This window comes from Candoia aspera, chromosome 5, assembly GCF_035149785.1.
Source record: "Candoia aspera isolate rCanAsp1 chromosome 5, rCanAsp1.hap2, whole genome shotgun sequence".
In the NCBI taxonomy this organism is placed as follows: domain Eukaryota; kingdom Metazoa; phylum Chordata; class Lepidosauria; order Squamata; family Boidae; genus Candoia; species Candoia aspera.
The window spans coordinates 74,224,425-74,251,992 of NC_086157.1; the positions used below are offsets into that span (position 1 = coordinate 74,224,425).

Consider the following 27,568-nt stretch of genomic DNA (forward strand, 5'->3'; position numbering starts at 1 on the left):
CCTGGTTTTGTCATCCTTGCCATCTTTACTCTTTTTCTTGCTTTTAATGTTTTATTTGTAAACCACCCAGAGTCACTGGGTGTGGGGCAGCCTATAAATGTAATAAATTGTTATTGTTATTTTTGTTGTTATTGTTGTTGTTGTTGTTATATAAAGCATCACTTGTCTGGATCTCTCTCTCTGTGTATCTACTTATGCACATACTCCTACAGAACAGGAGTGATGGCTGTGTCTGTAAGGAATGGAGAATCAACTACAGGGACCTCTATCTCTGATGTTCAAACACTGTCTGTGATGACGATAGTGGGAAGCTCTCTGCACATGGAAAATGATATGATGAGGATATCCAATTCTGAGAGGCTCCCTTTCCCCACCAGAATTTGTCACACTTCCTTGCCTTTTCTTATTTATCCATTTTCATTTTTTTTATTCTTTTTTTTTAATCTTTGTCTATAGTAAGGTGAGAGTTGAATTTAATAAGGCTGATGTAAAATGTTCTGTATGCTAGTAATATTAAACTTAATCCAGCCAGGGAATTGCTTTTGTGCCTAGGATATGAAATATGTGCGGCTGCTAGTTCCATTGAGACTATTTTACCAGTTTGACATTAAAAGGGACAGGGAACCATCTCAGAACAGAGTATTCCAGGATATAGACAAATGCAAGTCTGTTTTCAATCTAAAGAAGTGTATCTTGTTAATAAAAACAGGTGGCCCCTAAATTCAGTGTAACGTACTACATTTCTAGAAAGTGTCTATAACAATGTTAAAGGGACATGTATCAACTCCTAGTTTTATATTTGATGGAGTATTAAAACAATTGTTAAAATAAGTGTAAATCATTTACTTTGTGAAGTATTTAATTGGCTGAGAAATGTATGTATTTGATTAATCTCTTCATTTATTTCAGATTATTAGATGTTAATATTAAGACATTAAGTAGAATATTTGCATGTCTTTGTGATAGTGCAAAGTGTTGACTCATGTTCAGCCATAATGTATGAGTATATTGTGAGATTCAAGTAAAATCTGCCCTTTGTCTAGTAATAAAAATGTATGAATCTCAAAATAGAATTCTAAAAATATCAACTGATTCACCTTGTTGAAAAGATAAGAAGACTGTAGGATATATTCCATTTCCCTAACTTGATTTGTAGAACATTATTTAGTATATTTTTTGTTGTTTCTGTGACTTTGAGTCAGTGTTGACTCCTGGCAACTGCCTGGACAAGTCCCTGCAAGATTTCAGAAGTAGTTTGCCATTGCCTCCTTCCTAGGGCTGAGAGTGAGTGACTGGCCCAAGGTCACCCAGATGGCTTTGCACTAAGATGGGAATAGAACTCACCATCTCCCAGTTTCTAGGTGGTGCCTTAACCGCTACACCACACTGACTCTCATTTAGTATACTTACAGTATTCAGAGAAAATATGTATATGTATAGCTATAGCTATATGTATTTGTGTGTATACATATACATACATACAATTCAGTTCATTTTGTCCAATTCCTGGAGACTGCCTGGACAAATTCTTGCAGTCTTCTTGCCAAGGTTTTTCAGAAGTGGTTTGCCATTGCCTCCTTCCTAGGACTGAGAGGAAGATTGGCTCAAGGTTACACAGCTGCTGATACATTTATTCACAAATAAATTCCATTGAATTCAGAAGATTTATGCCATGGTAAGCATAGAGTTGTGATCTGCTTCATATTTTAACATTTATTTAAAACTTCTATAATTTGATGGGTAATTATGATAGAATCTGATCTTGTTTGTAACTGCATTATTACCATAACTTGCACTGGACTGTATTTTATATGTTTTATGCCTGAATGAGGCTTGAATTTTACACACTAAGATTTGCCTTGTGTGTGCATCAATTAGCTCCTTTCCTTTCTAATCTATCCTATTTTATCTTTCCTCCCATATTATTATTACATCTTTTTATTTTCTGTTTCTGTCCGTTTTGCCCATCCTTTTGTATGAACTTTTTCCTGCTATATGTTATCACATGTTTTTTCTACTCTTCTTTATTCAGCCCATATAAAATATTTTTTCCCCTTTCTGTTTCTCTTTTGATGGCACCAATTTTGATTCTTCTGCCTTACTCTAGCCATTTAATTTTTCAACAAGCAATACATTTGCAAAATTGCTGCCAGATTTGCTAGAAAAATAAGAAACATGAAAAGAAATAGTCCAGCATAATTAACTCGCAGATTCTAAGCCTTGGTTGGGGAACTGTTGAAGCAGATGTCCAACATTATTTGTTATAACAATGCATAACACATAATCTGCCCTATGTTTGAAATGAAAGCCAATAAGCAGTAGCTTCACATGATTCAGTATACTTACATAAGTATGTAAGACCTTTCAGTGGGAGCTATTGGCCATAATCTGCAACAGCTGGGTTTTGAATATAGAATTGATGACGGTGATAAATAGTGAAATATGATGTACTGAGACTGACTGTGTTTAAAATGAAGAATTCATAAGGACTAACTTAATTGAAAAATGGCTGGTTCATTCAGTTATTTAAACAGCAATGAATATATGGACAATTGATTTTCTATGAACAGGAACTTTAGAATATAAAATACTAGTATTCTGGAATGAGACAATGTAGTGGAAAACAGAAGTTTACAGACATTTCTACTTACTGAGGGAATTTTTTCTAATGGTTTTCCAGCATATCTATGAAAGAAATAAAAATCAGTATTGTGCTATATTAAGTTTATTCTCTGCTTCTTCAGCTCTGTTGTCTTTCTCTTTCCTTTGCAAACTATTTATATTGCTACAGTTTCATTGAATCTTTAACTCAGAACCACTAAAACTATTATCCATCTTTGACTTAATATTTCCAATTCATATTTCATTTCTTTAACTGCTGATGATATAGACAGACATTTAAGAAATCCAGTGAAGGAAGGGATAACAAAATAGATATCCATTAGATGTTGTATTCTGGAAATATGGGTCTGATATTTGGGTCCAGATTTGCAATATGGGTCCTTTTTCAGGGGAAAAAGGATCAAGAGTTTGAGTATGAGTAATACATTTTTTCAGAGGAAGTATGTTTTAAAATATTATTTAAATGCAAATTTTGGTGTTGATTTCTTTTTAAACTACAGATTAATGTTGACATAGGATGAATGCAGTTATGAAAGATACAGTATGTATAGAAATGACATGGACAAAAAATAGACCAATTCATTTAAATGGATCAATCAATAGTAATCTCTACCTTCTACTTCCTTCCTTCCCCTTGGTATTCCATTCCTATTTTCTTCCCCATTTCAGTGCCATCCAATCATATGAAATATTTCAGGGAGCACAGTAAAATATATATTTTAAAGGAACTGTAATGAGATGGAAATGAAGGCAAAAAATAGGAAAGGAAGAAGCAGTGCAATGGAAGTACAGATGAAACACATTGGCAAAGAGTACTTAGATTATGTATATACAAGCAAAAATTGTTGACAAAGTGAGGAAAATGGAAACTGCTTGGCTCCGCTTGATATGCTGTTTCCTGCCCATTGCATCCACATTTAAATGTAAAAGCTTCTGAATTTCTTGGTAGATCCAAATTTTGTCAATTGTTTGGCTGTCTACTGAAATACACAAAGGTCCAGAGCTCCAGCTGTACCCTGAGTCCAGTTTCAAAAGTGCATGGAAATTCACTGTTTCTATGTAGACCATGAAATTATAATTTATGCAGGATAAATTATATAAGTTATGATCATATGGGTTAATCAAAATCACACTGTGATCTAAAGAAAAGACAAGTGATATGGTGAATTTCAGTTAATTATTAACTGATTAATTTGGAGTAAATATAATTTGGTATTAAATCTATGGCTCTTTTCTCATACTTTAGATTGTTAAAAATGTGATACCCATTCTTTTGACACTTTGTTCTTAAACAGTTATTTTACTGAAAAAAAACTGTTTTAATAAATATGTCTGTTGTCTTCACAGCATGATTTGCTTAAATCTTGAAATGCAATAATTGGTTCAAAACTAAAAAGAAAATCTACTTTACACATTTATATATTTTCAGATTTCATCTTCTGTATTTGGTTAGAAGATACATTATATGATAAACCTATTATTGTTGTGTAAATGAATGCATTTATTAATCATTCCCTACTGTGGTAACACACACTTTATTACTAAAGCAATTTACCTGATCACTACTATTATTTTACTTCCCTTTACTATTAAAAATAAATAAATAAACAAACCATTAGCAAGACTGTAATTCAATTGTTTGTCTTTTCTTAGGTGTTCCAGAGACTCCTCAAATCAGTGGATTTATTTCACCAATTATGGAAGGAGACTGGATGGAACTTACATGCAAAACATCTGGTAGTAAGCCAGCTGCAGATATTAGATGGTTCAAAAATGACAAAGAGGTGAAAGGTATTGTTTGGAATTGGATATTTCATTTATAAGAAACAACTGTTAATTAAGCATGACTGTGAGCGGATTTTATTTTCATAATGGTTACCATTTTATTCCTTGCAGAGTCATCAAAAGGAATATTAGTAAGCAAATACTGGAATTTTTCACACAGGTGACATAAATAGAAAATTGGGTTACCTGAAGGAGAAAGCAGGAGATATTCTGCTTCAGCATTATCTGTTTGTTTGTTTGTTTTTTCCCCACTAGTCTATGTGGCAGGATTCTCCCACCCTAGATGGGACTATTAACCCCTCCTTTCTTTCTATTTTGCCTGGCATAATCAGAGTATGTCTGTTTCCCAGCCAGTTAGTACCTGAAAGGTACTTTCTCAAAATATTTGCTGCTTTCTCAATAGCATAATTGTCTCTGTATAACAAATAAAATACTTTATTAATTAAGATGATTTATGTCCCATGCTTATGCAGCAATAATAATATTCAGTTCAGTTTACCAAATTAAAAGTATATAAGAAATCATAAACAGTACAGCATTAGGAGAGACAAATGAAACAGATAGAAAGATCTTACGTTAGCCCTCTTCATATAATTCTGGATTGTTGAATTGTGGAGCAATTATAGCTGTTCAAGGACTCAAAGTGTTTCCATACCCAGAAGATGCATTTACCAGAAGAGCTTGGAAGGGCTCTGAAAAAGGTAGATTAAAGCTTCATATGATTTAGATTTGTGGTTGCTTTGTAGCTTTGAAGAGTAGAACCAGAGGCAGTCAACTGAATAGTGCAGCCCTTTTACAGTACCACCAGCTCAAACACTGGTTCAGATAAGTGTGATGTAGAATTAAGAGTACATAAATCCCTGAAGACAACTGTTACTATTTATGTTAATTAGAGATGGAGAAATGTGTCTGTATATTGAACTGTTTGATGAAAGCTTTATTGTGAATTGTTAATCATTCTATTTATTACTGATACATTGTTATTACCAACAGCAACAGAAAAAATAGTTTGGAGGATTTTATGATTCAGAAGCCAAAATAATCTGACTGAATTTGGAGAAAAACTAATCTGGATGGAGTTGGATATTTTAAGTTAAAGGAGAAATAGCAACATGTGATATTTCTCTTTAGGCAGTAAAATATGTTGTGCTAAATCCATAATTAGGTGAATTAGGGTGCTGGATAAATAATAATGCATATTAGAACTGGCAGCAACCCCCCCAAAAAAAAATCACCCCAAATGTTATTTGTTTTACAAAATCTAACGTGGAACTGTGTCTTATATAATTATTTTCATTTGCTTTACTATTTCATTCTCACCATCAGAGACAGATGTTCATGTCACTTTACTGCTAGAATTTTTAAGGCTACCTTTGAAATCGCTAACAAAAGCTGACATATAATTTTTTTAATGTGATTGCTTTATGGTTAATATGAAGGAAAGATCTCATTTTCTGTAAAATTAGCATCCCTGTCACAAGAAATTTAAAAATAAGAATCAGAGAATGGCATTAAAAGGGGGAAAACCTGAATTTTATTAAAATGAACACCCCTGTGTCTATTCGTATAGTCAAGAGGAAAGGGAATAGAAAACAGGACACTGAAAATATACTTTAACCCTACTTTTACTTTATATATGTAGAAGAATCTGCTCATTCTTAATTAATGAATAAGATGGAATTCAGTACTAGTTTTCAAGGCATTATCCTAGTCTCTTGAGGATTGAAGTGCAACTTTTTTTTTGGCTTTTTATATGTAAGGCTATATTATAAAATATATAAGGCTATTATATACAGTAAGGCTATTATATAAAACAGCTATATATAAGGCTATTATATATATAAGGCTATTTTAACCTTATATATAACTTCCTTATATATGTGGAAGAATCTGCTCACTCTTAATTAATGAATAAGATGGAGTCAGTACTAGTTTTCAAGGCATTATCCTAGTCTCTTGAGGATTGAAGTGCAACTTTTTTTTTGGCTTTTTATATGTAAGGCTATATTATAAAATATATAAGGCTATTATATACAGTAAGGCTATTATATAAAACAGCTATATATAAGGCTATTATATATATAAGGCTATTTTAACCTTATATATAACTTCCTTATATATGTGGAAGAATCTGCTCACTCTTAATTAATGAATAAGATGGAGTCAGTACTAGTTTTTAAGGCATTATCATAGTCTTTTGAAGATCGAAGTGCAACTTGTTTGGGGGGGGGTCTTTTGATAAAAAATGCAATAGAGATAGAAAAGTAGAAATATTGTATCCTGGTATCAGAGATATTGTAATGTTAAGGTAGATACTGTACTTTAGGAAAGATTGCTACCTATCTCTTATCAAAATAAAATGCAGTATATTTTGCTTTGAGAAGAAACATGGTCAAAATTCAATCTACTGCTTAAATAAGTAGAGTACCTCACAGTTGTTTGTTACATGTTTGGCAATTCATTAATATTATAGGCTTTCTAGAGTTGATCATTTCATAGGTTGAGATGGATTAGAATGAATATGATGGATTCATAAAAATCATGATTTTTTTAATTGTTTGCAATGAAAGACAGAATTAGTTAAGGATGCAAGGGTGATAAGAAGTTCTAAATATGGGATATACTTTGTTCCGGTAGTGACAAGAGTGGGTTGGTGGCAGCGGGGAAGAAATGTGAAAAAATAACTGAAAGTACAATGACTGCAGGAAAAAAAGTAGGAGTCCTTTATAAAAAAAGAATATAGCTGAATCTCCCAGCTGAATGAATGGAAAGTGGATAATGTGGAAGCTGCTTGGAGAAGAGTGAAATTATTATATTTCAGAGTGCCACAGATGTATATGGAGTTATATAATTGGGAAGGAAGCTTGATGGAAAGATGAAGTGAAGAATGCTATGGATGGGGGGGAAAGCAAGTAAGAGGATGGTTGCTGCTAAAAATGAGGATGAGAAAAAGATAGTTGGAAAGAATGTAGTCAAAGACAGGGACAAAGTAACATTTAAGATTAAAAGAAACAGAAAATATGGGATGGTTCTGCTGAAATCTTTTTTAAAAAATGTTTTGGAATTGGTTGAAGACTAACAAAGAGCCCATTGCAGTTTTACTGGAACTAGAAAGTAAAGGTGGTGAAATAATTTGGGGATTTCAGATTTCAAATATTTCATAAAACTGTGAAAAATGTATTGATATTATTGTTCAAGAAAAAAAAAAAAGACAAAAAGGAAGATATTGTAAGAATGTTGAAAAATTGTAAGGCTGAGGGGATACTATGAAACTGAGGGTGAGATGATGAAACTGGAGAAATGTTATATTGAACTGGCTTGCTTTTGGATTGGCTGTGCAGCTTTATAAATGTTTGTGTGCACATTGACATCTGTGGGGTATCAAACAGGTGTGTCTGATGAAAGCAGCATCACACTGTTGCAATTTCACCACGTCTTTGGTATGTGCATTGCTATGTGATCCACAACTCCAAAAGGGGAAGAGTTTTGAAGCAGAATGGTGCATGGGGATTAACATTTTGACAAAAGCAGCAGGAACATAAGAACATAAGCAGTGCCCTGCTAGATCAGACTCCTGGCCCATCAGTCCAGCAGTCTGTTCTCACAATGACGAACCAATTGCTCAAAGAAGCTTACTAGTCTCCCAGCAGATGGCTTCAGAGGCAGTCACACTGCCCTCAGGGCAATAGCCATTCACCCCCCATGACTTCCATGAATTGGTCCAACACCTTTTTGAAACCAGTCAAACACATGTCATAGTAACACATACCTGTAATGATTGCCTACTCTAATAGACTCAGACTCACAAGCAGGAACTTAATTATATCTGATTTATTAAAGAATAGTATGCAAATACAGAGAAAGCTGAGAATGAGTAAAAGCGCGCCAAATACAAACTAAAAACCCTCGGCTCAAACGTAATCCCTCCCCTCACCCTGCCATTGCAAACTCCCCCCGTTTCTGCTGATGTCCTGGGAAAAGAACCTTGAACACACGAGATAACCCAAACACATTCCAATCCAGCTACTAACATATAACAATCCCACGAGATGGAATCCTCCTCCCCTCCCAGAGGAAACACGCATCAGCCAAATGACATGCAAAATGTTACGATGTACCGGCAACATTGGAACGGTGAACATGACATACCGCCCCCCCAAAAAACATTAAGGAGCAGGTTTTAGAGGATAAGCTAGATGAAAGCGGCGAACCAAAAGAGGAGATTGTACATCATGGGCAGACACCCATTCAGGGTGGGGAAAGTGCTTCCAGCAAATAAGGTACTGTAGAGTGCCATGTAGGCGGCGAGAATCAAGGACCTCCTTCACCTCAAAATGTTGTTGTCTGTCAATCATGATCGGAGCAGGAGGTGGGGGTTGTGGATGCCAGTGATCTGAGTGGTTGACAGGCTTGAGTAAGCTGCAATGAAAAACAGGATGTAAATGTTTCAGATTGTGTGGCAAATCCAGTTGAAACGTGACAGGGTTAACAACTCCCACAATGGGAAAAGGTCCAACAAACTTAGGAGCCAACTTTTTCGAGGGCTGAGGGGACTTAATGAACTTAGTGGAAAGGTAGACCTTATCACCAACTTTAAAAGCAGGCTGAAGGGCTCGTCGCTTATCGGCGTGCAGTTTATAGGCAGATTGGGCATCAGCCAACGCCTGTTGAATCACTGGCCATGAATCAGCCAGTTGAGCAGCCCAATCAGAAGTGGAGCAGGGCTGTGTGGAGGGTTGAGGCAACTCAGGAATGGGAACAAGGTCCCGGCCAAACACAGTATGGAAAGGGGTGTGCCCCATACGCTGATGGACGGCGTTGTTATAAGCCACCTCAGAAAAAGGTAGCAGAACAACCCTATTGTCCTGCTGATAGTTGTCAAATGCCCGCAAAAATTGCTCCAGGGTCGAATTAAGAGCCTCCGTAGATCCCTCAGTCTCCGGATGCGACACAGTGGACAACACCTGCTTGGTACCCACCAGCTTTAAAAATGCCCTCCAAAATTGGGAAGTGAACTGTGTTCTGCAGTCTGTGATCAAGCGGGAGGGGCTCCCATGAATCCGGTAGATGTAGATTAGAAAAAGGCAGGCCAATTGCTGCGCGGACAGAATGGAAGCACATGGAATGAAATGGGCTTGCTTAGAAAAGTAGTCCTTTACCACCCAAATCACAGTCTTTCTCTGACTAGGAGGCAAATCCACAATGAAATCCATGGAAACCTCCTCCCAAGGACGGGAGGGGCTGGCCACTGGCTGCAACAGCCCTTGCGGTTTGCCCCCCTTCCGTTTTGACATGGCACAGACAGGACAAGAAGCAACATAACTTTTTACATCACATCTTAATGTGGGCCACCAAAATTGGCGGCACACCAGATGCAAGGTTTTGACAAACCCAAAATGACCAGCCACTTTATCATCATGAGACCTAATCAAAATTTCCCTTTGCAAACTGTCAGGGACATAGAGGCGGTTTTGCTTCCAAGCTAAGCCTCTGTCAAATGTAACATTGTCTCTATTTGCTTGCAACCAAGTGTCATATTTCAGCTCTAGCAGAAACTGTTGTTGCAATTGCGAGGGAATTGGCTTCCTTCCCCCAGCCGGTGAAACCGAAGCTGGGGGCAGCTGTGCACGAGTCTGACTGCGTGTGACAGCTTGCAACCCCAATTGGGGTGCTGTCCACACTGTACCCACAACGTCAGGTTCCTAGACCGAATCCTGGGGCAGACGGGAAAGCGCATCAGCCAGGAAGTTTTTCTTACCCGGAATGAACTTCAACTTAAAGTCAAAGCGACTGAAAAATTGAGCCCAGCAGATCTGCTTAGGACTGAGCTTACGGGGCGTGCTGAGCACTTCCAAATTTTTATGGTCAGTCCAAACTTCAAAAGGACATTTAGCCCCCTCTAAGAGGTAGTGCCATGCCTCCAAAGCAGACTTGACTGCAAAAGCTTCTTTCTCCCAAACATGCCATCGCCTTTCCGTCTCGGAAAAATTCTGGGACAGATATGCACAGGGCTTCAGGCAGGCATCAGCATCCACTTGCAGCAAGAGTGCTCCAATTGAAACATTGGAAGCATCCACTTGAACCACAAAGGGTTTAGTGGCATCAGGGTGTTGAAGAATGGGTTCAGCAGTGAACAGGCTTTTGAGTTTGTCAAAAGCCAACTCGCATTCAGGTGTCCAATGCCCCCAGGTTCTTCACTTTGCGTGTGTCCCCCAACCCCTTCATACGTAACAAATCAGTGAGAGGCAATGCAATTTCTGCAAACCCCTGGATGAATTGGCGGTAATAGTTGGAAAATCCAAGAAAACTTTGGAGCTGCCTGCAGGTACACGGGCGCTCCCACCCCAAAATAGCTTGAATCTTCACAGGATCCATTTCAATGCCCTTGTCAGAGATCCTGTAGCCCAGGTAGTCAAGCTGAGTCTGATGAAATTCACACTTAGAAAGTTTAGCATAAAGCTCAGTCTTTCTCAGTTTGCTAAGCACCTGTTTCACCAAGCGCTCATGTTCCTCCTCCATTTCAGTATAAATCAAAACATTATCCAAATAGACCAGTACACCCTTGAACAATGTTCATGTAACACTTCATTGATCAATTGCATGAACACCCCTAGTGCCCCCGCCAACCCAAAAGGCAAAACTTTGTACTGAAAAGAACCCAGAGGACAATTGAAGCAGTCTTCCATTCATCCCCCTCCCGTATGCGGATACGGAAATAGGCTTCCTGCAAATCCAGCTTAGAGAAGATTTTCCCCTTAGCCACATGTGCTAACATGTTTTTTATTAATGGCAGAGGATATTTGTTTAATATCGAGACCTCATGTAATCCGCGGTAATCTTTACAAAGTCTCAATGTCCCATCCTTCTTCGCTCAAAACAAGACGGGGGTGCCCACTGGCGAATTTGCTGGTTCAATAAAACGCCTGGCCAAGTTTTTGTCCACAAACTCCCTCAACGCCGCCAGTTCCTTTTGTGTCATGGCATAGATTTTTGGTTTGGGCAGTTGAGAGTCGGGGACCAACTCTATCGCACAGTCAGTTTTTTGATGGGGTGGAAGTTGGTCCACTTCCTTCTCACCAAACACATCCGCAAAGCTTTGGTATTGATCTGGCAAGCCCTCCAGTGGGGTGACAGCAAAATGAGGGGTTGCTGCCACCGCCCTCCCCACTGCAGCTTCCGGAGCGTCGTCCTCCCCAGGGGCTTGAGAGAAACCATCCCCAAAAGCAAAGTCCTGTGTACCCAATTTATATATGGGTTTTGTTGGACCAATCAAGGAATCCCCAGAATGACTAAGGGACTCCCCACAGGCGCCACTACAAACAGCAGCTCCTCACAGTGGCTGCCCATTTGCAACGCCACCATGCCCGTGAAATGGGTGACGGGTTTCCCCCCTGCCATAGAACCATCCAGTTGGGTGAAAATCATGGGACGTTGCAGTGGAAAGCTGGGTAACTCCAAAGCAGCCACCACGTCAGGGTGCATCAAGCAATGCAAACACCCTGAATCGATCAATGCCCAAACTTCAATGGTTCTTGTGCGGGAGCCTAACTTCACTTTAACGGTCAGTGTGGGATAGTTGGCACTCACTGAGATATGTTCGTGCCCATCCTCCATCACCTGCCCACAGGCACTCTTTAAAGCAGGTGGCTGGCATTTCCCACCGGCTGGAGTAGATCGGGCTCCCCCTCGCCCCCGAAGTAAGGAATCTCCTCCACTTCAGTTTCAGCCATGGCTGCCTTCATTTTCCTGGGTAGAGAGGGAGATTTCTCTGATGGCTTCCCCGAACAATCATCGGTCTTTCCCTTCGGGCACGCCGCCGCTCGGTGACCTTCCTTCCCACATCAGAGGCATTGCCCTTTCGCATAGCGGCGCTCCCTCTCCTCTTTGCAGGCACGTTGACCAGACTTTCCAGTGGGCGCAGCAGTGCAGGAACCCTTGCTGAACCCGGCATATCTCATCACCTTCCTGTGAGCGAAGGTCTCATGGGCATGCTCAGCCTTCCCTGCCAGCTGTATCCATTCAAACAGGGTATCTGGTTCATCCCTGCCGAGCGACCACCTCAGGACCTCTGTATTCAGACCATCCTTAAAAAGTTCTATTAATGTGGATTGGGACCAATCCTCAACCTTCCCAGCCAGAGCCTTAAATTCCAGAGCGTAGTCTGCCACCGATCGTGGCCCCTGGCACAGCTCCCTCAGAGCCCGTTTTGCTCTTTCTTTAGCTAACAGGTCTTCAAAGTGTAGTTTCAACGCCCACAGGAATTCTTCAAACTCCTCCAGCTCAGGGGCATCCGATTGACATAACTGCACATACCAATCAGCAGCCCGCCCCTTGAGCTTAGTGGCAATGGCATTAATCTTAGCTCTTTCTGAACGAAAATACTGCTCCCATTCATCCATATAACTCTTTGCATTGGTAAGGAAGAACAATAGCTTAGTTCGATCTCCATCAAATTTAATGGTAAAGTCCTTAACCCCCACTCCGGGCAGTCCCTTTGCCACAGCTGGGCGGTCGGGCTTCCTTTTAGCTCCCAGGGACCTCTGCTCTCAAGGAGGGGACCTTGAAATTCTCACCCTCAGTGCCCTTGCTTCCTCTCTGTGCCGGGTCCTACTCCTTTCCTCCAGGGAGGGGGGGCAAAGAAGGAGTCGAATGCCTATTACTAGACTCCTCTCTCCTCCTCTCCCGGGGACCCCAGTCCATGGACATTTTCCAGAACATGAATTCTAGTGACTCCAATTTGGCCTCCACCAGTTTTATATGATCAGGGGTTTGGGAATCCTCCTTCCCCTCCTGCCTCACCATGATTGGGGACATCAGGTATCGCTGCTTCCAAGATGTTTTGGACATCCCTGGTAGGGATCCCTGTGTTTCATCCCAGGTGAACAGCTCGCCTGGCGACTCACCAGTTGGTTCAGGGGCTCTTTTACCTCCAACCTCCTCTTCTCCTAGGCTGGAGCTTGACCCCTCTCGCACTTCTGAAAGCTCTCAAGGAGGGACCCTCTCTGTTCTTATCACTGTGGAGTCGGGTTCCCCCTCGCTTGATTCCTCACTTTCCATGGTTTGGGGATTTGGTTTGCTCATCGCTAGCACTTCTCCCTCACAAAATAAATCTGGAAAGGGGCTAACAGAATTTTTTTGGGATTCTCAGCTTTATGTAATGATTGCCTACTCTAATAGACTCAGACTCACAAGCCGGAACTTAATGATATCTGATTTATTAAAGAATAGTATGCAAATACAGAGAAAGCTGAGAATGAGCAAAAGCGCTCCAAATACAAACTAAAAACCCTCGGCTCAAACGTAATCCCTCCCCTCGCCCTGCCGTTGCAAACTCCCCCCCCCCCAGGTGCTGGTAACCGTTTCTGCTGATGTCCTGGGAAAGGAACCTTGAACACACGAGATAACCCAAACACATTCCAATCCAGCTACTAACATATAACAATCCCACGAGATGGAATCCTCCTCCCCTCCCAGACAAAACACGCATCAGCCAAATGACATGCGAAACATTACGATGTACTGGCAACATTGGAATGGTGAACATGACAATACCAAGATTTAATTATGCATTGTGTAAGAATTATTTACCAGAATTCTGATTAAAAGTGTATAAGAGGTCACAATGAGCACATTCTGAGAAGTGCAATGAGCTCTATGCTGGGCACATCATGTTCAGACCAGAATTTTGCTCTTCAAAAATCATAAAGAAATGTATGAATGTGACAAATTTATTGTATATTTGTTTATTTAGAGAAGGCATGTTTTGTATTTCATATTTTATATGTATGTATAATAGAAGGTTGGTTACTGAATGCGAGAACAGCATATAATGAAAGTAAAGGATTCACAAGAATAAACAAACATAAGTGAACTCAGCACTGAGCAGAGTAAGACAAAGATGTGTGAATCACCTTGGTTTTTAATATATTTGAGAATAAATGTATAACAATTGACTGTGATAGCATTAAAGTTTTCAGTTGGGACATAAATATACATTCAATATGGTACAGATAATCTGTCAGCGGCTAAGAAACTGAACTATAGACTATATGATAAAAGGAGCGTGGATTTGAAAATTAGTATATCTCAGATCAAAGTAGTTATGTTTGACAGGCAAAATATAACAAATACATAAACAGTGAAAAACTACAGTAAGTAGATAAATTTGTGTTCATTGGTATAATATTTACTAAAGATACAGTAAGAAAATGAATGGGGGAATTTTAAGACATGCAACTGCTAATAGAAAGGTGGTAGGCTGTGAAAGGAAGGAGACAAAACCAAAAGAATACCTGTGCTCCTTGCTCTCTAGTTACTTTCTAAGGCCCTGCCTATCCCTTATGTGTTCCGTTGGCCTTTCAAACAGGAGTCCAGTTGAAGAAAATATATGGGTGATGAAGAAAGAGAGTTAAGTAATGGAAAAGAATACATGAAAAGATTAGTTGAGAATAAAATATAATAAAGAAGAAGGATCAAGACCTGAAGAGAATGAAGACATAATGAAAGGAGGCAAGAAGTCCCAAGTCCTCTGAGCATCAACAGAGGAGAGTAGTTTGTGTAGATGAGTGCATGGATATGAACAAAACCAACAAAGAGCTCCAAATAGATATTGGTGGCAAGAGGCTGAGATGGGATGCCAACTTATTTGTGGGTTGGGAAGGAGGTGTTGAAAGCCCAAATGGTGCAGCAAAGAGGCCTCACTAGATCTAGGAATCTCTTCACTCACCCACATCTACAGCAGTCTTATAGTGGCCAGCTGTTTGGCATAACCAATATGTAAAAGCTGTTAGGAGACAGCCAACCCTAGGAATGTTCAGTATGGTGTAAGAAGATACACCAAAAGCCAAAGATATTCAGGCCAGAGTGAGCTGGATGTACCAGTTATGAGAGAGCCAGTGCCAGATGGCTGAATGCCAGAAAGTCAAGCAGAAGACAAAAAGGGGCAGCAGTTATTGAGATACCACCACAGATGAGCTACAGCAGATCCATGGAAGAAACACCAACCATCCATCTCTTAATCAGTCAGCTGAGGCTACACAAGTGACTATGGGCAGTCTTAGTCAAGGAGGGCTGAAAAACATGTTCAGCTCAGAAAGAAATAATCCTGGAAGTAGTTGAAAAGAAAAGAAAAATAAGCAAAATACATAGAAAAGAATATTAGAATCTAGAATTAGAATATTATAATATAAATTAAAAGGTGATAGTTTTTACAACTGTAAATAAAGTATAATTGAATAGATCCCATAATGGGATACAGAGATGGATATGTCAGTATTATGGGGTACTTTGGAAGTGTGTGATATAACAAGAACATGTAGAGTCAACAATGTTTGAGTGCTAAATATATATAAACTGAATACAAAAGCTAGTGACTAATATGAAAGAAGCACATGAATATGGTTTAGTTGTATAGAGAAGATGAATCAGGAATGAATTGAAAAACTAGAATATGAAGAACAAGAGATTAGGTTGATAGAAAAGGGAAAGCCAAGAAAGGTGTGGTTAGAAAGAGTTGATGAATTCCTGAAAAAGAGAGAAGTGAGAGGTTTAAAGAACAAATGGCAATATTTGAAGCAGTACATGAAAATGGTGAGGGAAAACTGGTTTGCAAGGATAGAACAGTATGAGGAGATATGGTGGTGATATAAACTCATTTTAGCTATGATTCCTTTTTTTTTTTCTTATCTCATACCTTTAATTTCATTGCCTTACCGTTTCTTACCCCTTTTCTGCCATATATTATTTCTTGTAAACAGAATAGTATCATAGTATATCATGTCTATGGATAATTAACAGAGAAGAAGCTGCTTAGAAAAGGCAGTTGTAATAAAAATTAGTCTAAATCAGACTTACTTAAAGATAATAGGGTTTCAGCCTCAAAGAAGTAACAGGTAATCTGGACTTTTGGAAGACTTTGGTGATTTTTTTTCCCCTCACATCCTTTTTTCATATCATTTTTTCCCCCCTGGGAAACATTAGCTTCAGGATTAATGCACTCCATGAATTTGACCAACTTCTTTTTATTAAATCAATTCATGGATTTTTGCAAGCAGCACCAGTGCCTCTGATAGAGTAAGTATTCCCATTTATTTAAGAGAAGCTGTGAATAGGTGTGCATTTTAGTCAATTAGCTAATTATTCAAACTTTATTTTTAAATATCTGAAAAAGATATCTAAATAAAACCTCACAATATCATGTCTATTTTTCCCTAAATTAGACTTCTAAGTAAACATTCAGAGTATTGCTTCATAATCAAGATATATTCATATTATGGAACTGAAACCATGGAGCAGACTTGGATATGGATGTCACAACAGTTATTAGTCTCCCTTCCCTACCAGCATGATAAGTTTCTATTGGAAGGGGTAAGACTATCTAGTATATCTCTGTACTGGCTCCATGACTTCAATTTCCTAACACTTAGGACTGTACCCTTTCTGTTTATCTATTCTGGCTTTGTCCTGTACTACACAATCATACCAGACCTCTGATTCTTTGCTGCTAGTGATCATCTGGATTTTACACCACATATCCCATAGCCGTGACTAACAATTTATCACATCAAACTGAGTGAAATACATTATTTTTTAAAACTGATTTTTTAAAATAAATTGCTATTTATGTATTCAATTTATGTATTCAATTCTCATATGATTGTAGGTCAGATTCCTCAAATGAGACTTAATGAAATTTATAAAATTGAAACCACTTGCCTCTTTTGCTTATTTTGATTAAAGCTCTGAGGACACATTCAAATTCAATACTTTCTTTTACTGTTTCCACTTTTCTATGATCCAAAATGCTGCATGGAGGTTATTTGACAATAAACAAAAATATATCATGAAATTTATAATTTTATGTACATAAAAGTTGTCCCATACTTAGATTGCTTATTTTATTTCTTCTTTAAAATTGTATGTTTTTCCTTCCAAAGATGGTTTATGCACAGCTAAGAAAAGCTAACCAGTTTGGTCTAGTGGTTAAGGCAACAGGCTAGAAACCAGGAGACTGAGAGTTCTAGTCCCGCCTCAGTCATGAAAGCCAGCTGGGTGACCATGGGCCAGTCACTCTCTCTCAGCCCAACTCACCTCACAGAGTTGTTGTTGTTGGGAAAATAGAAGGAGGAAGGAGAATTAGGTATGTTATTTAATGAAATAAATAAACATTATGGAATAACAATTACTATGGATAGACAACCTGAGTTTCAAAAAATGCAGATTTCCACTATATGGCGGCAAAGAAATACAAGAAGCTTTTTTTTTTTTTTTTGCTATAGCAGACATCCAGATATTTTCAGTCAAGATTCTGTAGCCTTAAAAGTTTCAGGAAAAAGAAAGATTTTATAGTATAAAAGCAGTCAGATAGCACACCTGAAATAAAACATCCTTAAAATTTGCATTCCCTGTGAAATAAATGGTTTTCTAAATAGCAGTCTTATTTTTATCCCATCAACTGGTCTTCTACTATTGTGGGATATAGAAAAACTGGCTTTTTCATTAGCTGTTATGGTGCATGGAAAATATATGGGAGCAATAGGAACCCTAAATATTATGGATTGAAATATTTAGAGATTTAAAGGTCATAATTAACACTGAATTGTATCCAGACAAAAAGAACCGTAGCCAATGGAGCTGTTGCAAGAGAAGTGCAATGTATTTTTGCCTGCAAGTGCAAACCAGTATTCTGCTGTTGCACTCTAGACTAATATAGATAACATCATAGCCATGCCTGACCTGGTCAGGAAAGGAAAATAGAAAGTTTGGTTAAATTAGACACTCCAGGCTACTGCCGACATCTACAAGTGCACAGTACAGAAACATTCTCATACTGAAGAGCCAGTTCTTTAGGCGGAATACCACCTGTGTTAGATTCAAAAGAGCAATAGACAACTGTAAAAGTTGATTTTATTATAATCACAGAAAGAATAGGAAAAGGTCATGCCACTTCAGCTGGTGGGAACTGACTCATGACAACAGCTGATGAACCGCAGAATGAATGATTCATTCCATTAGTTTGTTAATGAAGAAATTAAAAACAGCATAGAGTCAGGCTGGTTTTATAAAACACCCCCATTTGTTTTTAATTGCTATGCATTCCAAGGAGGATTAAAATTTAACTAAGTGCATTATCTCAAATTAAGTGCTTCTAGGACTTCAGAGGCCCAGTGTTGGAGAGAAAAGCATATTTACCACAGGCAATGTCAGAAAACATTCATCTCTACTCTCCAAATCCATATTTACCCTTGGATACCTGAAACAATTGATTCAACTCTGTACCATCCTTAAGAAACAGGTATCTTATGCAGGAATTGTCCCCTACCCAAGCAGACTGAACTTCCATTCCATATTTTATTTACCAAGATCACCTGTATATTGTGTAGATTAAGTATTAAATGTTTAGCTTTCATCCATTGTATTACTATTTGGTTGAAAGAAAATGGAAGGCAGAAAAAGTTGTGGTAGGGTGGATGAAATTCTCAAAACAAAACAAAAATAAAAATGAGGAAATCTATAGAACAAAAGGTAATCTTTGACCTAATGAATGGATTTTGCAGAAGGAAGGATAAGTTACAAGAACAAATGGTATGGAAAATACAGTGAATGTTGTTGGTATAGTTAGATTTCTTTCTCTTTTACTTTCTTTCTCCAATTTCCTTCACTTATTATTTTAGTCTCTTTACTGCTTTGCTTACCATGAAAAGGAATAATGTAATGGTTACGTACGTATAATTAAAAAGAAATATTTTCTTGAATAAGCATGTAAAAAATGAGTAGATTTCTAAAACCTCTGATCAGATGATTTAAGAAAAAGATATTCTATTTCTTTTTTTTTAATAGTAATTTCTTATTATATAGTTGTAAAACTTATATAATACATGTATTGTTTTGACACAGTGGTATTTATACAGTGTTGATTAAAAGTTGTTAAAGGTAAAGGTAAAGGTTTCCCTTGACGTAAAGTCCAGTCGTGTCCGACTCTAGGGGGCGGTGCTCATCTCCGTTTCAAAGCCTTGGAGCCGGCGTTGTCATAGACACTTCCGGGTCATGTGGCCAGCATGACTCACGGAACGCCGTTACCTTCCCGCCGAAGCGGTACCAATTAATCTACTCACATTTGCATGTTTTCGAACTGCTTGGTGTGCAGAAGCTGGGACGAGCAACGGGAGCTCACCCCGCCGCGCGGTTTCGAACCGCCGACCTTCCGATCGACAGCTCAGCGGTTTAACCCGCAGCGCCACCGCGTCCCAGAAAAGTTGTTAACACTCTAATATTTAAAGCTTAGACCATTTAGGATACAAAAAAGAAAGAAATATTATATCAATCTTAATTATAGTTTAAAATGTCAGTGTTAATAAGTGTAAGATTATTTGGCTTTTTCATCCAGAATTGAATATAACATTAAAGAACTGCTGCAGGTTGCATCAAAATATTGTTTGAACAATGAAAGTTTCAGTCTTAAGCTGATTACTTAAGATCTTCACTGTATTGTTACTTAATGTTGTTTGTTCATATTGAGAAGGAAAAGAGAAGATTAAACAAAGCAAATTTGACAACAATTAAAATACCAGTAGATAAAGAAAGAAAAAAAGGGGGGGGATAGACTTAAGGGGAAGAATATTTGGATTGTAATCTAGTTATAATAAATGAGGAACAGAATCTCATTCTCACAGTTCTGCCTTTTGGTTCATATTGAAACTGCATTTCCCATCTGTGTCTGTGTACATTCCAGAATGACAGTGTTGGTAGTTTTGTAAGACAATGGAATGTCTGGAAATAGAACTTTGTTTGCCTTGATAAGATGAGCAAACATGATGAAAGGTGCATTTTTCATTTACTGTTTTAAAATGGTTTCATGTTCTGTAGCCTTCTTTTGCCTGTTATTATCAGCCCTTGATGCTAAACTATAGCAAACTTTATTTTCACAGATGTTAAATACTTAAAAGAAGAGGATGCAAATCGGAAAACATTTACTGTTAGCAGCACAATGAATTACAGAGCAGATCGTTCCGATGATGGTGCAGTTGTAAGTTGCAGAGTAGATCATGAATCGTTGAACTCCACACCTCAGATAGCAATGCAAGTCCTAGAAATACACTGTAAGTATTATGTATCTGCATTTTATGGATGATGAGCTACCAGGGATATTGTTTATGTCCTGAGATTTTATTCTTTATTTGGATTTTTGGGACATCACATTTTCCTTGTATAGTGATAATTTTAAAAATTATTTAAAATATGTACAAAACAATGGAGATGTAACCTTATTAAATATTAATCACAACATTGTCCATGTAATGTCATTCCTACTGATATCTATGGACTCACTATACAGCTGAAACAAATTAGTTCATCGTGCTGTATGTTCAGATGACTAAACATATCATGAGTTCTGGTAAAATATGCCTACTTGGTTTATGCATACTTTAAATAACCATCAATTATATCTTGAAGTTACGAATCCAAAGCTGTCACCAAAATTACATTTTGATTGAAATAAGATGCTAAAATGTAGTATGGTGTTTCTAGCTTTTCAGAAATCAAATATAATTTTATGTGAAATTTATCAATATTCTTATACTTCTTCCTTCTTGTCCTTTCAGAAATAAAATATTTGATACATTTTATTATTTTCAATTATGGAAGATCATATTTCGTATTTGTTATTTTGAAAACGTTTTTGTATCTGTGAAAACTACTCAGAAACTCAAATTTAGTGTATTTTAGACTGAAACATCAAAATATTAATAGCGCTTGTTCTGCCTATTCTTTCCACAGCCAACCGTATTTAATTATTTTCTTAAATATAATTTTTCCATGCCTCTGATCCTATATATTATAGCTATCAAAATCATAACAACAAAAATCCATTGTTTAAAATCCTAGCCTACATTGAACCTGATTATTTATTTTCACTAATGGACAATTACAGTAAAATGAAAGTTCTCCATCTTATCATTGACAGTAAGGGGCTGCTGCATGTAGTGTATGGTATACTGTGACTTATTAAATCAGGATATATGTCAAAGGATCATCTGACTTAATCCATTCTCTCAACATGCATTATTTTTAACTGTCTTGGATATCAGTATTGTTCATCATTATAGGTTTTTCTAAGAAATTGGAAGTAATTGGAAGTTTAACAAAAGGAGGCCCATTCTTTTCACTGCCCTGGATTCTTTCTCTAAATTTAGATAATGAAATCTATTAGACTTTGGATGAAAGCCAGCCAGCAATCCAACTGGTAATTCTGAATATAGGAAAATGTTGGCTATATTTGGTTAAAGTTAGTTAAAACTGGATACAGGCTTAGGTGCTTCCAATAATTTGAGGAAAACAGGATAAGACTTTAAGAATAGCCCTCCTGGTTCAGACCAAGGCCTATCTTAAGCCAGCCTTTTGTTTCTTACAGAAGCCAACCAGGTGTGTCTGGGTACTTACAAGGAGAAAGTACCCACCACTGTTCCCCTGCAATCTATATTTGGAGACATGCTGCCTCCAACCAGGAGGTAACCCTGAGTCTCAAGACTAATAGTCCTTAATAGATGTATTTTCTTATTGATTCATCTAATCCCCTTATCAACTGCTCCAATTTTGTAACCATAACCATGACTTGTGGTAATGAATTCAAAACTTTAAAGATGCACTGTATGAAGTTGGCTATCTAACACCTCTTTCCAATCAGCTTCATTGCATAATTCCTGATCCTAGTATTTTGAAAGAAGAAAAACATATCTTGTACAATTTCTCCATCCTTTACATGAGTTTGAACAGTTCAATCATATTCTCCCTAAACCTAAAGAGTCCAATCATTCTAGCTTTTTTCTCATATAGAATTTGTTTCAGTACTCTGATCATTTTTATGACTGTTATCCAGCTCTATTATACCCTTTTCCAAATATTGGGAACAGATTTGTATACGGTGTTCCTGATGCAGAAATACTACAAATTTGTGTAAGGGCATTACAAATGTTACTTTCAATTTCTTTCCTTATGAGCCCTAGCATGGTATTTGCTGTTTTCATACCTATTATGCATTAAATATACATTGATCCATCCATTATTACCCCAAGATTTTTTTTCATTGCAAAACACTGAGACTCCATGTGTATGTGTGTGCATGCGCGAGCATGCGCATGTGCACATATATTTGTTTGTGGGTGTGTGTTTTTTAAAGCTGGGGCTTTTACTTCAATATGCATCATTTTGCCCATATTAAACTAGCCCACATTTGCCATTTGAAAATTGTATTTGCCATTTCATGTAGGATTATTACTTGGAAAATCTTCCCTAGGGATCTGTTTCTTCTTCTATGTTATATTTATTAATAAAACAAATATTGCAAAGACACCATAAGTCATCGATACTGCTCTCAGGCTTCAGGCTGTAATATTGTAACAATTAACTGGAAGTAAATACTGTTGAATCAGTGGGGCTTAAGTAAGCATCTCTAAGATTGTGCTGTAAACTAAAGCATACAACATGTCTCCCCCAGCTCCTCTGGGATGCAGACTTGAGAATTGGAGATATAACATCAGATTAAACATACCTTTACAATATGATCATTTGATACACCTTTGATTCAGGATATTAACAGACTTTTTGTAATATAAGTTGAAAAACTATTGAGCAATGTGATTATTTTCAGTTTAATACTTTTATTTATTAGAAATAGTATATTACCAAAAGGAATATAGATTTATAGTAGGATTGCAACGTATTATCTGTTTATATAGTCAAAAAGACATTGTTATGTTGGTTATAAAGAAAATGTTACAGTAGTATTCACCTGTATGCAATGGATTCAACTGGATCCTACATTTCATCATGAATTTATGAGGTGACTAGAATCTATTCTAGATCTTCCTGGACTGCTATGAACACTTCAGCATTTTGAAGTGCTACAGAAAGCAATTTCCAAACATTTGCTACTTTGCTTTTGTATTTATATATATTGAGAATGCTGCAGGCATGATAATGATATAAGAATAGTAGAGAAGGAGCTGATGGATTTACTAGCTATGGTTTTCCAGAGGCACTCCAATCATAATACTATGGGGAAAGAAATTGGGAGACCCTGAGTTCTAGTCCTGCCTTGGGCACAAAGCCAGCTGGGTGAGTTTGAGCCAGTCACTTTCTCTCAACCCTAGGAAGGAGGCAATGGCAAACCACTTCTGAAAAACCTTGCCAAGAAAACTGCAGGGACTATTCCAGGCAGTCACCAAGAATCGGACACAACTGAATGGCAGAAAAAAAAAGAAAGAAAAAGCACAATATACTGTATACTTAATTCTATGCTGCTGATATTTGAATACAATATATTGTATTTAAAAAAAAATCCCTCCAAAAAAATAAGAAAGAAACAAGTATAAAATCAGAGTGATTCTATTATGAGGAGTTATTTTCAGGTGGGTAACAGTGTTTATTGCTATTTTTTTTTCCAGATTTATTCTGGAATGTTTGTGGTTCAGAAACATTTTTTTTTTGTAAAAAGACTGAACTATATTAACACTTTAAATATCCAGAAACTGTTACATAGTAAATCTATAACATTATTTTCATTTCAGTTTTCAGATAAAGTAGTGGAAATAAAACCAGCTATATGATGAATAAAACATATTAATTGCTCTGTGATATATACAGAGAATTGCTGATAGACTGCACAAAAATTAAATAGGAATATAAATATAGTGGCAAATGAGTTCAGCAAGGCAAGATTACAGCAGGTGCATTCTAGGATATGAAATACCATGAAAATTATTTGTAAAATATTAGTCACAAGCATTCGCTGAATTAGCATGCTGTGTCTGAAGCATTTACTTTGTTAAGTAAGCTACAGGCATTAGAAGTATGGCATGTTTTTTTTTAGAGAGAGAGAGAAATGTTTCCAGTTTGTTATGTAATCTACATACTCCTTGCCCCATAAGCTTAACTATGGTGAAGTTTTTGTAAGATGCACAGTTTTTGTAAGATGAAGCATCTCATTAGCACACATGACATGTCATAGGCTATCAAAATAATAATTTGATTACAGTTGCTTATAACTATAAAAGTGGCAAAGTAGTCATCAAGAAACTCTAACAACAGGACCATGGTCTGGGACCAAGCCAAACTATGGTCCCAAAAGTATATGGAGTTCCAGTGGAATACTTTTCCACTTGTGAGGTTTCAGCCTGCTTCTGACTTCAAAAACAAGAACAGAAGGGGAAAACGAAACTCATCAGGAGAGGGTGGAAGAAGCTGAATGAGGAAGTGACTCAGCAGAGTGGGAGAATTTGCAGATGCAGATTGGACAGTCTCCAGTGGGGGATTTAAACTCTCCAATCAGTGCACGAGACAGGAGATCTGAAAAGTGCATGAATCCGAAATCAGCTCAATTGGCTGCTGGAGAGAAAAGGCACAGAAAATCAGCATAAAAGGATGCAAGCTGCCAGAGACAACTGATCCTTCAAGCTCAAAGCCATTGTGGAAGAGTCCTTACCTGTGTCGGAAGCCTTGCCTGTAGCCAGAGTGGAACCAGTGCCAGTGTCTTCTACCTCTGCAGAGTTGCCTTCAGTACAAGCTGTTCCAATGGATCCTCTCCTTGCCATTCCTGCCAAGCACTGCCTCGCATCTTGCTCCGGACCTTGTCGTCACATTTTGAAGCAACCCAGGTGTGCATCCAGCCTTGCTTCCAGCTCTCAGCCTTGCCTAGGATCTCCAGTCCAGTCCAGTTGTGCTCCAAGACTACAGCCTCACCTAGAACCTCCAGTCCAGTCCAGTCATGCTTCAAGCTCCCAGCCTTGTCTAATCTCCGGTCTAGTTCACTCTTGCTTCAAGCTCTCAGCCTTGCCTAGAATTTTCAGTCCAGCCCAGCCTGGCTATCAGCTTTCAGCCTTGCCTGGAATCTCCAGTCCAGTGTAGCCTTGCTTCCAGCTCTCAGCCTTGCCTAGAAGATCCAGTCCAACCCAGCTTAGCCTCCAGAGCCAAGCCTTGCCTGGAGGTTCCAGTCCTGTCTTGCCTAGCCTCCACGTGTCAGACCGTTCCTATCTGCGTGCCAATTCACAAAACCTTGCCTCCAGCTTCCTCCTTGCACACACTCTAGTTTCACCTAGCCTGACAGCTTCAATCATAGAGTTAGCTGAATTCTGCCTTGCTGTTCTGCCACAGTCTGATCCTGCAGCCTTGTCTGTTCATCCGTCATTGCCTGGGTGGTCTTGATTGGAATTGCTTGCCTTATTTATTCACCAGAACTTTACTGCTGTAAATAGTTGTTTTAATTAAATAATTTTGATAATAATTCTGTCTGGCCACCTCATAGTCTGAACAGGACACCACCTTCCCTGGCAGTAAATTATAATGAACTTATTATTTGTCCTTTCCTGACTTCCTTTTTTTAGCTACCTGAGTTGGCTGCATCACACAGACTAATTGTAGTCTGTTCTGTCATAACATTATGAAAGGGGCTGCAACATTGTTAGCTAGAATGACCTAAGTAAAGCCTCATCTTATATACAGCATGCTTGGAAGACAATTTAGCAGACATTATCTGCTCATTTCATAGAAGAAAATTTACTCTCACCCACCATAACATTTTGCCATCCTTTCTGCTGATAATTAGATTTAACAGTATCCCTGCACAGGATAAACTCCATCCATCTTTGCTGGAAGAAAAAGAATGATTTGTGAGACTATTTAAAAATACCCCTCCAAACTCATTTTCATACCAGATCAGAAGAGAATACACTCCTATTATTTGCTGACAAGTTTTTGTATATTTCTAGAAAGTCACCAATATTATTATTACTATTAGGTACTCAATTGTATCACAATTTTGAGAACATCAATACTTCTAATGTACTCATCTGGGCAGGTTTCTTCTTATTTATAACTGATTTCACTGTTTCCTTCTATCCTTGTTGTCATCTTTGACTGTAAATTCAAATAAAATTTAAAGTTTATGATTATTATTTAAAAATCAACTACCAATTGTCAAACATAAAATATGTTGTACACATTTATTTAGTTATTTATTTATCTATCAAACTTTATCACTGCCCATTATCCTCCCAAGGAGGGACACTGAAATATATGTTTATACCATATATATGTGAAAAGTTAACTCCATTTTCAACAAAAGAAAACTACTTATTCAAAACACCATCAAGCAGGTGTTATTTCTTACAAATGAAAGAAGCCTGGTAAAATCAGACTTATTATCGAAATTGCAGCATGGCTGCATCACAACATTTCCAATTGAAATTTTTGTTGGCATTTCTTTGTTTTTGCCCGGACAAGCCATTAAGGTTACCATGGTAATTGAGTACTTCCTTAAGTAACGGCAGGGTGAAGAGGTCGAATTTAATTGTCCTCAGTTTGGGTGTTAATAGCTGCATTGCCTGAGGGAGGGCAGCTTCCTTGTTACTTGTTTAGTTTCGCTTTTGCAGCCGAGTAAACAGCTCAGTTCTTTCTCAGTGTGTGTGAATGCACAGCTTGTAAAATATGTTTTTGTGCTTTCTGTAAATACATTTATTTTTATAGAAATGCCTGGTGCATGATTTTTCTGATCTCTCAGGCCAAATGCTTTCTAGCACTCTGCCACAATTTTTACCTTATAGAAAACCACAATAAAAAAGCATTGCAACTGAAGATATTTTGTACAATCCACCACCAGAGAGTTTTTTTATTATTATTATTTTTAATGACATAATACCTAAGTTCATTGGAATGCTAAGGCGGGCAGTCAAATGACACCTGGGATTACAGGTAAGCATGGCCTGGGAGAACAAAACGAAGCAGGACATAGGCTGATAGAATTTTGCCAAGACAATTCACTCTGCATAACAAACACTCTCTTCCAACAACCTAAGAGACAGCTTTATACATGGACTTCACCAGATGGACAACACCGAAATCAGATTGACTACATCCTTTGCAGCCAAAGGTGGTGGACATCTATACAGTCGGTAAAAACAAGACCTGGAGCTGACTGTAGTTCAGATCACGAACTTCTTATTGCACAATTTAGGCTCACACTACAGAGATTAGGGAAGACCCACAGATCAGATAGATATGAGCTCACTAATATCACTAAGGAATATGCAGTGGAGGTAAAGAATAGATTTAAGGGACTGGACTTAGTAGATAGGGTCCCAGAAGAACTATGGACAGAAGTTCACAACAT

General features: G+C 37.8%; 1 protein-coding gene across 3 annotated transcripts in view; it reads left to right on the forward strand.

Annotated features, from left to right (window-relative positions):
• CADM2 (cell adhesion molecule 2) overlaps positions 1-27,568 on the forward strand; it is a 465,617-nt gene that overhangs the window by 329,392 nt on the left and 108,657 nt on the right. For all 3 annotated transcript variants that reach the window (XM_063305494.1, XM_063305496.1, XM_063305495.1), the window contains 2 exons: positions 4,276-4,413; positions 20,334-20,504. In XM_063305494.1, coding sequence (XP_063161564.1) covers positions 4,276-4,413; positions 20,334-20,504 — 309 coding nt within the window. The remainder of the gene's footprint in view (positions 1-4,275; positions 4,414-20,333; positions 20,505-27,568) is intronic.